The sequence below is a fragment of the Aquila chrysaetos genome, chromosome 6 (genome assembly GCF_900496995.4).
Source record: "Aquila chrysaetos chrysaetos chromosome 6, bAquChr1.4, whole genome shotgun sequence".
Classification (NCBI taxonomy): Eukaryota; Metazoa; Chordata; class Aves; order Accipitriformes; family Accipitridae; genus Aquila; species Aquila chrysaetos.
Window position 1 is genome coordinate 31,908,980 of NC_044009.1, and position 12,733 is coordinate 31,921,712.

At 42.2% G+C, this 12,733-nt stretch overlaps 1 protein-coding gene across 2 annotated transcripts in view; it reads left to right on the top strand.

Annotated features, from left to right (window-relative positions):
- Positions 1–9,791, top strand: part of ABCB11 (ATP binding cassette subfamily B member 11) — a 54,349-nt gene extending 44,558 nt beyond the window's left edge. For both annotated transcript variants that reach the window (XM_030018651.2, XM_030018652.2), the window contains exons 23-29: positions 287–490; positions 3,218–3,459; positions 3,573–3,729; positions 4,776–4,973; positions 5,781–5,987; positions 6,875–7,021; positions 7,779–9,791. In XM_030018651.2, coding sequence (XP_029874511.1) covers positions 287–490; positions 3,218–3,459; positions 3,573–3,729; positions 4,776–4,973; positions 5,781–5,987; positions 6,875–7,021; positions 7,779–7,979 — 1,356 coding nt within the window. In that variant the 3' untranslated portion in view covers positions 7,980–9,791. The remainder of the gene's footprint in view (positions 1–286; positions 491–3,217; positions 3,460–3,572; positions 3,730–4,775; positions 4,974–5,780; positions 5,988–6,874; positions 7,022–7,778) is intronic.
- The last annotated feature ends 2,942 nt before the right edge of the window (positions 9,792–12,733 follow it).

The following is a 12,733-nucleotide window of genomic DNA, read 5'->3' on the forward strand; positions in this document are numbered from 1 at the left end:
TTAGATTATCTTTCTCACAACCATTAGAAACAATTTTCTGGGTTCTCAGTGGAAGGTTTGGTGGGTAAAAGGAATATTGGTCATTTGCAGTCCTTCTCTTGATAAAATTAATTGGAAACAGTATATCCAAACTGGCTAAATTCCAGTGCAGTCAGCAGCAGTTGGTGCTTTATGATATTTTAATATAATTTCAAGTTTTCTAAAGTTTTATAGGACAGTTTATTTAAAGATTATTGAAGTTACTATTGGAGTACAAGTCAAGCATCTCCATTTCTTTTCTTTGAAGGCAACTGGATCACAGATAGGAATGATTGTGAATTCCTTTACCAACATTGGGGTGGCCATGATCATTGCTTTCTACTTCAGCTGGAAACTGAGTTTAGTTATACTGTGTTTCCTGCCGTTTTTGGCCTTATCTGGAGCTGTGCAGGCTAAAATGCTGACAGGATTTGCCTCTCAGGACAAGAAAGCGCTGGAAGCTACTGGACAGGTAATGTTATTTAAAAACTAATTATATTTGCAGTCATGGGTAGTTGAAAAATCAGGCACTTGGGACCATCAGTAATTCAAATGTAATGTAACTGGCAATGTTTTGCAAATAAGTTGTAGTATTTCAGCTTGTCAAACCATTGAAACTCCCTAACTGCAAAAGCACTTGCTGCATGGAATGTGACTGACTTTTCAAAAGTTATTGGACCTAATTGTCAGACACAAATCTCTCAGCAGCCTGTTTCACCTTTGTCAGGTTTTATTTAAATGCCTATTTGTCGATGCCCTGTGACTATGCTGTGAACTGGCTCACCTCGAAGGCTGAGTATAGGTTTATGTAGTTTGCACTGGCTGAGCAGACTTCCAGTCCACGTACCAAACAAGGAAAAGGTAGGGACGCAAGAGAAAGGAATGCCATTTTCTCATGAGTTCACTCCTATGCAGGTCTGCAGTGTTGAAACGCTCAAACTCCTTTGACCTTAGTTGTGGGTCACTAAGTTCTGGCACATGACCCAGAACCTGATACTTTTTAAATATACCTAGTTCAACTGTGCAGAAACTGAACTGCATCAGAAATGCAGGGAATTTAGAAGACAGGTAACATGAGGAAGACTACCTCAGGTTACCCCGCTCAGAGTAATGCCTGAGCCTTCTCCCCTGCTTTAGGCTGCCATATTTCTAGCATGAGAAAAAGTAAGCTTTGCAGATCCTCTCAAAGCCTCAGAATTTCCTTCTGCAAAGCTACTTTAGCCCATCCTAAAATGACTCTTGCAGTGTTCCCACTCCTCCCCCATCCTACATTAAAGTCCTGCCCACCAAATGTCTTACCCATCCCACCTTCTACCCTGCCCCATCTGAACCTTCCCTCTACCCATCTGAGCTCTCAACCATCTTCAGCCTCCTCTTGACTTTAATCTGTGCAGCAAACACATGGACTGGAGCCCTTTGCCCTGTTCAGCTCTGCATCTACTGGCTGTTTCTTTCCCATTGCCTGCGGCAGTTGGCTCAGCCTGCCACCCCGCTTTTGATTTCTGAAGAAGAAAATCTTCAGCTCCCAATTCCCATTTCTGGGTGTGATTTAAAGAAGCATGTCATGACTGGGGGCATAGAACTTAAAATCATGCAGATGTCTGGCATTTTATTTTTTTAAATGCACAAAAGGTATTACGTGAATTACTATCACTTGACTTTGGTATCACTAATCAAATGAATACATTTGTGGGCCACTGTTGAGTGCTGTTAGGAATAATCTTCAATTCCAGAAAGCCAAGGAAGAATTAAGACCTAACCAATTGCCCATGTTCAGAATGGTTTAATTATTTACGAAAAGTGGTAAATCAAAATACTGTCTTGACAAGGAGAGAAACTTGACTAATGAGTCAAGGCATCAGCTTTTATTCAACAGAAGGACCCAGAGGCTGGGATGAAAAGGGACTCATGCTTCAGCAGTTTTGGCGATGACTGATTATGTCTGGTGTTATTTTCTAATTCATTTGCCAGCACTGCATCCAAATGCTAAACACTCTGAGTTCTTCCACAGTGATTGCTCATCAGCCATGCTAAACATGGAAAAGCACAGTCTGAACAATCCAATTCACAGTAGCTACTTATCTGCTCCTTCACATTGTACGTTAATGCATGAGATTTGACTCTTAATTTTGGCCAGGAAAAAACCCTGAAATCGAATGGAATATTTTTAATGATTTATATTCAGATTTCTTCCTACATGCTGAAAACACTCATAAGCCATATAGCAGACTATTGCTTCCCAAAGGAAAGTGTCACACTATGAAGCTACTATCGAAGTCCAGGCAAACTACAGCATTTTAAACCAATTTCTTAATAAAATTACTTAAGTAGGCTGAAATTAGGATGAAACAAACTGTCAATCTACTTCTACAGATGAAACTGTAGTGCTATTTTTTTGGGACAGAAACCCAAATTCTGACTGCTAACAAAGCACAATATAAAGCCTATAATTAATTAAAGCTCCAGAGAAATTTCCATGGGGATTATCTCATAATTTCCTGTGTTGCATTTTTCTATGTACATAAGCAAGCATTTGCTTACTCTTTGCCTATGTACAAGGTAAAAATCCTGGAAATTGTGTCACTGACATTAGAGGAATCAAGGTGTATCAAATCAATCTCCATTTATATGTTCCATCTCATCAGGCTTTTTGGACATAAGCCAGAGAAAGAGGGAGGATGAGCAGGTGAGGAAACAGTAAATTCAGGTGGTTTTAATTTATGAAACAGAAGTTGGAGATAGCATCCTTTCTAACTCTTTCCCTGATATTGCTATAAGTAAAACAAATAAAATAATTGAAATAAACATCTTTAATTAATAAATGCATGCAATCAAGAATAACTGTTCCTAAAACCATTTTTGTTTTTGTGCATGTCCCATTTATTCACACGACGTGAAATAACTCACAAGTGAGAGCATGTGCCCAATTTCCTAAGTGTGCTTACAGTAGCTTAGCTCTGGTGGAGCAGACAGAGCATTACTCTTGAGGATTTTAGTAGATAATTGCTTGTAGGAAAGTTTCTCTTTAGGTTGGCTGATGTTTGGGCCAGTCTGTATCATATCTGAATCAATTTATATATGGCATTAGTGCCCTGTGTTCATGAAAGAATCATGCATTTGTGAAAGAGCACACTCTACTTTTCCAAGTAAAAATTAGGAGCTTTTACCCACTTTTTTTTTTTTTTTTCCCCTCCTTCAGATTTCCAGTGAAGCCCTCTCTAACATCAGGACTGTCGCTGGGATAGGGAAAGAGAAAATGTTTATCAGCAACTTTGAGAAGCACCTAGATATGCCCTATAGAGCTGCAATCAAAAAAGCACATGTTTACGGACTCTGCTTTGGCTTTGCCCAGAGCATAGTGTTCATTGCCAACGCTGTCTCTTACAGATATGGAGGATTTCTAGTTGACACTGAAGGACTCCATTACAGCTTTGTGTTCAGGTGAGAGCCTGCCTGGAGCCAGAAACAGTCTCCTCTCCAGAAGCGCTGGTCTCAGTGTAGCGTTCAGTTTCCCGATGGCTTCCCCAGAATGACCGTGTCCCCCTTCCCCGCAGGGTGATCTCTGCTATTGTGACCAGTGGAACTGCTTTGGGAAGAGCTTCTTCCTATACCCCAAACTATGCTAAAGCCAAAACATCTGCTGCACGCTTTTTTCAACTGGTCGATCGGCTTCCTAAAATCAGTGTTTACAGTGAAAAAGGGGAAAAATGGGTAAGAGCAGAGATAAGCAATTTGTGATGTCATTCAGCTTAATATAAGCATTGAATTTGCACTAATGGTTTGTAAGTCAATGAGGATCACTGCTTTACAAAAAGGTTATGCTGATTGTATAATTGTTACTTGTCTTTGCTCTTTTGGAAGCAGCGAGCTCTGTACTAGACAGCAAGAGTAATCTAAAGTGCAGCTATTAGGAATTTGTCAGTGTAAAACTGTAAATTGGAATAGGACCAATTTGGATGACTCAGAATACCATGTTTTTTCTTTCTGCTCTACAGTTCACACATAAACCTGACTATCGCTAGCTTATAATGGAGGCTTTTTTTCCATTCACATCAAAATGTTGAGGGTGTTCACAAGGGGGCAAATCATCTTTGCGTCAGACAAAATGAAAATGCTCAATTTTTGGTTAATTGAAAAGTCAGACCCAGAAAATTCAAACAGTTTACTTTTCATTTATTTTTTTTCAGAATTAAACGAAAACTTGAAATAATTGTTATGAATTAAATACATTAGGTTTTTTACTTCAAACCATGAAAATGAAGTATCTTGACTCCCTTCAGAGTTTTGTAATAGAGTTTTTTAAGAGTTCTGGAAAAACTGACCTGAATTCATGTATTGCTTTAACGTTGCAAAGGTAAATTGATTTTTTTTTTTTTTTTTTTTTACCAAATCCAGCTTTTTGCACAAATGTATTATTTGGACTATCACCAAATTTACACTTACTTACACAGTGTCTGGATTAAAATAAAAAACTTACCCATTTGCAAGGCAATCCCATTTCCAGTTGATGCCTCTGACCAGTGCAGTATGGGGAAGTGTAAGAAGAGCAACAGTGTTGTGACTAATGGCTTCACCTCTAGGACAGCTACCCCAGTATGGTTCTTATAATGCTTTCCGGGCTAATTTCACAAGCACAAATGTCATGTTTTAAATAAGAGATGCAAGAATGGAATCTGAGGAAGAGTTACTTCGTACTTTAGAACTCAATTTTGAGCTTGAGCTTGTTGTAGCATCTTTCTTTTTTTTTTTTTCACCAGGATGATTTCAAGGGAAGCATTGAATTTCTTAACTGTAAATTCACATACCCTTCTCGGCCTGATATTCAGGTCCTGAAAGGACTCTCTGTAGATGTTAAGCCTGGACAGACTTTGGCATTTGTTGGAAGTAGCGGCTGTGGTAAGAGCACCAGTGTCCAGCTTCTGGAGCGTTTCTATGACCCTGAGAAAGGAAGTGTGGTAAGCAAAGGAAACATGGTTCGTGTGCTGTTTTCAGCAATGCTAGAAGGACTCTTCTGAGTGTGTCCTGCTGTGCAGCCTAGCAGTAGTGGCACATACTTATGTAGCTTGGGGCTTCAGCTCCTTCTCAAACAAATATGGACTGTTTGGACAATTCCCGAGTATCATCTCAGAGGTATTCAGGCAAGATCAGAATACTACAAGCCTCCGGTGTACCCTTTGTGCATTATGTAGGCTGTACGCATTCACCTTGGTAGCTCCTGTATGAAACATATAACGTGTGGCATACATTGTGGGAGCATAAGCAAAAATCAAATCTGCATGGAGCAACAGAGAGTCTGGAACATCCCTAAATATATAGCTTCAACATGCAGCTTCTTTGCAGGTTGAATTTGTCCAGATTTAACTTCCAGTTATTCAATTACTGATCGCTTAAAAAGCTTTTATATCTTTTTCTCATGTGAATACTTAACCATGTAGTTTGATTTCTCTTTCTTTGGAAAAAATAAGTGTGGTGATCACTATGCTAGGAAGGCAACAAAGCATGTACCTAACCTTACGCAATTAATTAGTTCACTTGGACTTAAGATTAAGCAAATGGTCTAGTGTTGGCATATCACAGACATACCCAGAAAATACACTTCATGCACAAAGGAGTCAAATATAAGTAGATTCTCCACATCACTTTAAATCAGTAGTGTTTGCATTTTAGTAATAAGGTCAAATCATTTAGTTTTGCTATAAACTATTTGGGTTTTGCAGGTTGTTGTTTTGGAATGTTTCAAGTTTTCTCCTATTTCCTGGCAGTTAATAGATGGACACGACACCAAGAAAATAAATGTACAGTTTCTTAGATCAAAAATTGGAATAGTGTCCCAGGAGCCTGTGCTATTTGACTGCAGCATTGCTGATAATATCAAATATGGCAATAACACCAAAGAGGCGGCGATGGAAAAAGTCATAGAAGCGGCCCAGAAGGCTCAGCTGCATGATTTTGTTATGTCACTGCCTGATGTAAGTACCCGTGAGGCCTTGGCTGTGGAACTACAGATAGGCTGCTCGGTGTTCATTGCAGCTGGGAGTTGCTCCAAACCCAGCTAAACTTGCTGCACACATATACCTTTTATTTAATTTTACAGCCATAACAGTAGGAGCAAGGAGGGTATCATGACCATTCGTTATGTTCCTGAGAGCGTGGGCGTGAGTCGCGACTGGGTTTTTACGCAGTAGGCAAATATTTATAAAAATGAAACCAGCAGTTACAACTCTGAGCTAGGAGAAAAGGGAAGATTTTTCAAAGCCATGGACAAGAAAGAAGAAGCACAGTTCAGCCGTCAAAATGTTACACTGAGTCAGGAAATATAAATCCTGTTCCCAGCTGTGGGAGATTTGCCTTGTGACTAGGGCATGATATTTAGACAAAAATACTTGAAGCTGGCTGCTTATGTGCACTTAATAAGTATTTAAATTCACTGAAATCATGTAAATACAAATCAGAAGAACATAAAAGGTACGGATGCCGTTTAGGCACCCAAACAAAACACTTGTCCAGAAAGCCCTTAAATCACTTTTAGCCTCTTCTCCCAAACCTATGATGGGGGTCTGTTTGTCTCAGACAAAGCAGCCAACATCTTGCTATCAAATTTTTCTTCCAGGCCCATCACTGTACTGCCTGGGCCCCTGGGCCATGCGCACTGCAAAGCATGGCTCGAAAATGTCTCCCCAAAACTGTGTATCAATTATACAGTATTTCTGCATTTGTACAGTATTCTGCATTTTTAAGGAGGAGGAGGCAGCAATGGACAGTGCTCTTGCCTCTCTCCTCATGCTCTTCTTTCAGGTTGTGTACTGATGTATTTGCTTACACCTTAAAAAAAATCTTCCTTTTGTATATTTTTCAGAAATACGAAACCAATGTTGGGGCTCAAGGATCCCAGCTGTCTCGTGGGCAAAAACAACGCATTGCTATAGCGAGGGCCATCATACGAGATCCTAAAATTTTATTACTGGATGAAGCTACATCTGCCTTAGACACAGAAAGTGAAAAGGTAAATGTGCAGTGAAAAGCAGTAAGGGCAAGTTGTTAATACTGTGGCTTACAATGTACAATGCCTTTTTCTGTTCTAGGGAGACATCCCGACGTACTCCACTACACGACCACAACGTTATTATTCCACATTATTAATTCAGCACTTATACCTTTAATGTTCCAGGAAGCACAGCTATAAAAAACAGCAGCCAGCTACAAGGGCTCTTAGACTGCCAATGAGAGGCAGCACTTTTTCAGAAATGTCCATACTAATTCCCTGGGTTTCTAAGCATGCAGTGGGAATGTTTCATATATATAGCTTCTGCACATTAAAACCCAACCAAACAAAAATGTATTCAAGCGTGTGAATGATGAGCCTGAATATTCAATAAAAACAGCAGTGAGGGGCCTAAGAACTTGGGCCATAATTTGCGTAGCTTGGTTACATTCAGAGATTAGAGAAATGGTGGAAATTTAAAAACATATCCACACTGAGCTGACATTCAGCATGTCAGCTGAATAAAGGACTGCCTTAGTTTCTACTGCTGTCTGTTTACCTGTCCCTTCTTTGTACTGCTAATAAACTGAGTTCATGACCCAGCTGAGCACACCAGAAACATAACCTTTGATTTAGCCTCATAGTCACTTTTACAAGTTACGGTAAATACGGTTTTGCACAATACTGTTAATTAATCTGAAACAATCGGATTTCTCCAGCTCTGAGCCCCAATTTGGTTTGCATATTTTCACTCTGACACTTTGTCTGTTGCCTTTAGACTGTGCAGGCAGCGCTGGATAAGGCCAGAGAAGGGCGTACCTGCATCGTCATTGCCCACCGCTTGTCCACGATCCAGAATGCTGACATCATTGCTGTGATGTCACAAGGACTCGTCATTGAAAGGGGCACTCATGAGGAACTGATGGCCATGGAAGGAGCTTATTACAAGCTTGTTACCACTGGAGCCCCAATTAGCTGAATTACTGTGATTCTAAATTTGAAAGGTTTCTTTTCCATAAGCAAATACTCTGCGGTAGGTATGTGTATGTTGGTACCCCATTGTGCTACAAAGTGCTCTGCAATAGTGTGAGTTCTGTGGTACCCTAAACGTATGTAGCTTTCTGCATCAAGCACGTGCACGGGACTGAGCATAGGCTGATCCATTCAGGAAGTAGCTCAGCCCAGTGCTAAGGGAAAGCAAGCCTGAAAATGGGAGAGATCGTTGCTGGTGAGCTGGGGAGCTGCCACCACCTGCAGTCAGAGTGCACAGTCCTGTCAGTCCTCAACTAGCAACCAAGGAAGACTCTGCTCTGGTGTTCTGGAAACTGCCACTTCTCTAGGTAAGCCGTATGAATAAAAAACAATCCCAAGCATGATACTGTATACCTGAAGGGATCAAATCTCTCCTAACGTTCAGCCTGCGGAGGATTACAACAAATACCCTTACTGAGGGTACAGAACCCTCACCCTTCCACCCCTTCATACCATACATGTCAGCTGTGGTGCTGGGGGAGGCTTGGCTTCCTTCCACTGGGTGCAGCTACAGCACTAACACATCAGCGCCCTGGGCCTGGCGTCGCCGTGCCCCTTCAACAAAATCATTTAGTACTTACAAAGAAGGCAGCTCCTGAAAAGTAACGAAAGCAATAAGGGAGAGGAACAGAAGCTGGAGAGGATCATCTCCCCTACACTTCCCACTGATTAAAGCTGTGAAATAGATTTTTGAATAGGAATAAATGCTTTTGTTAAATCAATGTAAAATCCTACAGTTAATCATCACAGTTATTTAAATCACTTCTACTGAGATGGTGATGGATAATATGTATATCTTTTTTTCAGAAGGCAAGACAATGACGAGTATTTTTACAGCAATCATAAATATATTCAGTAAAGGTGGGGAAAAATAGCCATAATTAGCCCTTTGTATTAAGCAGAATTGATAAACAGAGCAACAATTCATTCAGAAATGACAAAGGTCAGGAAGCATCTTCTTCTGGCAGGAGCTTGTTATCTGTAGCAGTATATTGTAAGGTCTACTGCATGTGTCTGAAATATGTTATTGGTTATTATCTGCAGGACAACAGGACTCTTTAGTGACTGGGATCGTGGAAACAAATCAGAGATAGACAGAAAGTCTAAATTACAGTTTCAAAATTTAAATCTTCATTTTGAATAATAGAGTATTAACTGGAAAAGTCATTCTCCATGTCCTAAAATCTGCAGTTGGGGGTGCAGGGGTTCACCCACTTTATTATAAATCGCACCACAATGGAGTATCTTATAAAACTACACAACAGTACCAACTGCTGAAACTTGAATACAGCTGTAAGGGTGAAACCTTTATTGGGATACATCCCTTTATTCCAGGCAGGAAAAACCAGTTTCAACTTTGTACAACTCCATTAATAGAATTACTTCAACAGACCCTACTGAAATCACATAGCTGACACTGAAATGCTATTTTCCCAAGCAAGCCTGTATTTTAATCCTTAACTGAAAATGAAAAAGGAAGCTGCATTATTGGCCTTCTCTTTTAATCTTTTTAGCCTTTTTATGTTTCAGAGCAATAATTAGTTTGGATGGCTCAGGACTGAAACTATTGGCAGAGCAACTATCAATAACCTATTGACATACCTATATGATATTTAATTTATATTAATATTATGGCCATGGAAAAATAACGACTATTAAAAACTACAATGACTACATGTACTTATTCCATAATTCTTTTGCCTAAAGGACACCACTTTCGTGGCCCAAATTATACCAATAAAGTGTATTTTTTACTGGCTCTTGTGCTTTAGCACTTCATCTCTCACCCTTCAGACAAGCGTGTGAGTATCTTGCAGCAGATAACAAGTATTTCTGTGTATTTAGATCATGTCTGTAACAAGGGGCTCCTGTGCAGGACAGAGCTGCTGAGAAGGCCAACGCAACTGCACTAGCCCTGCCTGCAAAAGGAGCCTGCCACCTCCTTGCAGGAGCAGAGTGACATGGGCCCAGGTGGGTGGTACTACTCTTCATCATAACATTGTCCTATTTTTAGGCAGCTAATAAATATCGGGAGCTATGTATTGGGAAGTATGCCTGTATAACAAACAGAAGGCAGTTATGGTGTACGCGAATAGTTGCATTGGTCTTTCACGTTCTTGGGCGCCATCTCCTGCTGCTTTATACCTGTGTGCTATTGACAACCAGTTGATTATAAAGCCCTTCAGTACCTGTGCGAAGGGATTAAAGTGCAAGTGGAGCTACACAGTGTGTCTGAGCATGAGCAACAAGCCTTGATGGACTGCTCTGTGCAGAGCTGGATGGGCCTTTCCTCTGCAGCTGCCCCACAGGTAAGATCTCCCACCCCTGGAGCTTGGTGACAGGACCCCTGAGCAGACCCAAAGGCATTTGCTTACGTCTTTCAGAGCCAGCCCTGAGTCATTAGTCTTGACAGAAGTAGCCGACGGTATCATTTGGTGTGTCCTGCTGTATGTTTCTCTGCATGGTCCGTGGTAGCTGCATTACCTGGTTTTCCAACCACCCTATTCCTCTGGATAAATATAACCATGATACTGTTTGGGGATGGCACCTGAGTAACTGCTCTGCAAACACAGCCCCTGCTCTAGCTAGACTACTCTCAGCAGGAACAGCCTGTCCATGGCCAGAGTCCTTCCATCAGGAAGGCGCAACAGGGAATGGGGAGGACAAAAAGAAAAGCTGCATATTAGCAAAAGTGAGTGTTGTGAACTGAATGTAAAGCCAAGTTGTCAGCTAGTTTGTATGAGGAGTGAGGGATGCTTTCACTTCATACAATTCCTGGCTCGTGAGAATCTTTCTGCAGACAGATGGAAGGACTTTTGGAATCACATTATCCCAATTTGGGCATCTCTAAGTCAAGAATAAAAGATTAATGTTCTCCCGGGATCCCATTAGTGGGAGCGAGTGGATCAGTCAAGCACTTTTCACCCTCCTTATTACACAGGAAAAGCTTAATTAAAAAGGGGGCCTTGCGGCCCAAACTAGGCTGAGTAGTTCAGCCCATCACCATCTAAGTGTATATGCTCTGTATCTGTTCCAAATATTAACTGTATAAACAGCTGCAAAAGCCTGATGAAGTTACAGTTTAAATATTTAACAATTTGATAGCTCTTATTTAAGGTGCCACACAATCTTATTAAATAGGGCGTGAAGTATAATTTTCAACTGGGATAAATTCACTAAAGCCTAAGGGACAGGTAGGCCAGTTTCACTGTATCAACTAAATGGCTGGCTCCTGATTTAGAATCATAGAATCACTTAGGTTGGAAAAGACCTTCAAGATCTTCGAGTCCAACCATCAACCATGCCCACTAAACCATGTCCTGGAGTGCCTTGTCTACACGCTTTTTGAATACCTCCAGGGATGGTGACTCAACCACTTCCCTGGGCAGCCTGTTCCAATACCTGACAACCCTTTCAGTAAAGAAATTTTTCCTAATATCCAACCTAAACCTCCCCTGCCACAACTTGAGGCCATTTCCTCTCATCCTATCACCAGCCACCTGACAGAAGAGACCAGCACCCACCTCACTACAACTTCCTTTCAGGTAGTTGCAGAGAGCGAGAAGGTCTCCCCTCAGCCTCCTTTTCTCCAGGATAAACAACCCCAGCTCCCTCAGCCGCTCCTCATAAGACTTGTGCTCCAGGCCCCTCACCAACTCGGTTGCCCTTCTCTGGACACGCTCCAGCACCTCAATGTCTTTCCTGTAGTGAGGGGCCCAAAACTGAACACAGTACTCAAGGTGCAGCCTCACCAGTGCGGAGTACAGGGGAACAATCACCTCCCTGCTCCTGCTGGCCACACTATTTCTGATACAGGCCAGGATGCCGTTGGCCTTCTTGGCCACCTGGGCACACTGCTGGCTCATATTCAGCCGGCTGTCAACCAGCACCCCCAGGTCTTTCTCTGCCGGGCAGTTTTCCAGCCACTCTTCCCCAAGCCTGTAGCGCTGCATGGGGTTGCTGTGACCGAAGTGCAGGACCTGGCACTTGGCCTTGTTGAACCTCATACAACTGGCCTCGGCCCATCGGTCCAGCCTGTCCAGATCCCTCCGTAGAGCCTTCCTACCCTCGAGCAGATCAACCCTCCCTCCCAACTTGGTGTCATCTGCAAACTTACTGAGGGTGCACTTAATCCCCTCATCCAGCTCATTGATAAAGATATTAAAGAGAACTGGCCCCAATACTGAGCCCTGGGGAGCACCACTTGTGACCTGCCCTCAACTGGATTTAACTCCATTCACCACAACCCTCTGGGCTTGTCCATCCAGCCAGTTTTTCACCCAGCAAAGAGTACACTTGTCTAAGCCATGAGTCGCCAGCTTCTCAAGGAGTATGCCATGAGAGACAGTGTCAAAGGCCTTGCTGAAGTCCAGGTAGACAACATCCACAGCCTTTCCCTCATCTGCTAGGTGGGTCACCTGCTCATAGAAGGAGAACAAGTTGGTCAAGCAGGACCTGCCTTTCGTAAACCCATGCTGACTGGGCCTGAGCCCCTGGTTGCCCTGCACATGCCATGTGAGCGCACTCAAGACGAACTGTTCCATAATCTTCCCCAGTACTGAGTTCAAGCTGACAGGCCTGTAGTTCCCCGGATCCTCCCTCCGACCCTTCTTGTAAATGGGCGTCATGTTGGCAAGCCTCCAGTCCTCTGGGACCTCCCCTGTTGACCAGGATTGCTGATAGATGATGGAGAGTGGCTTG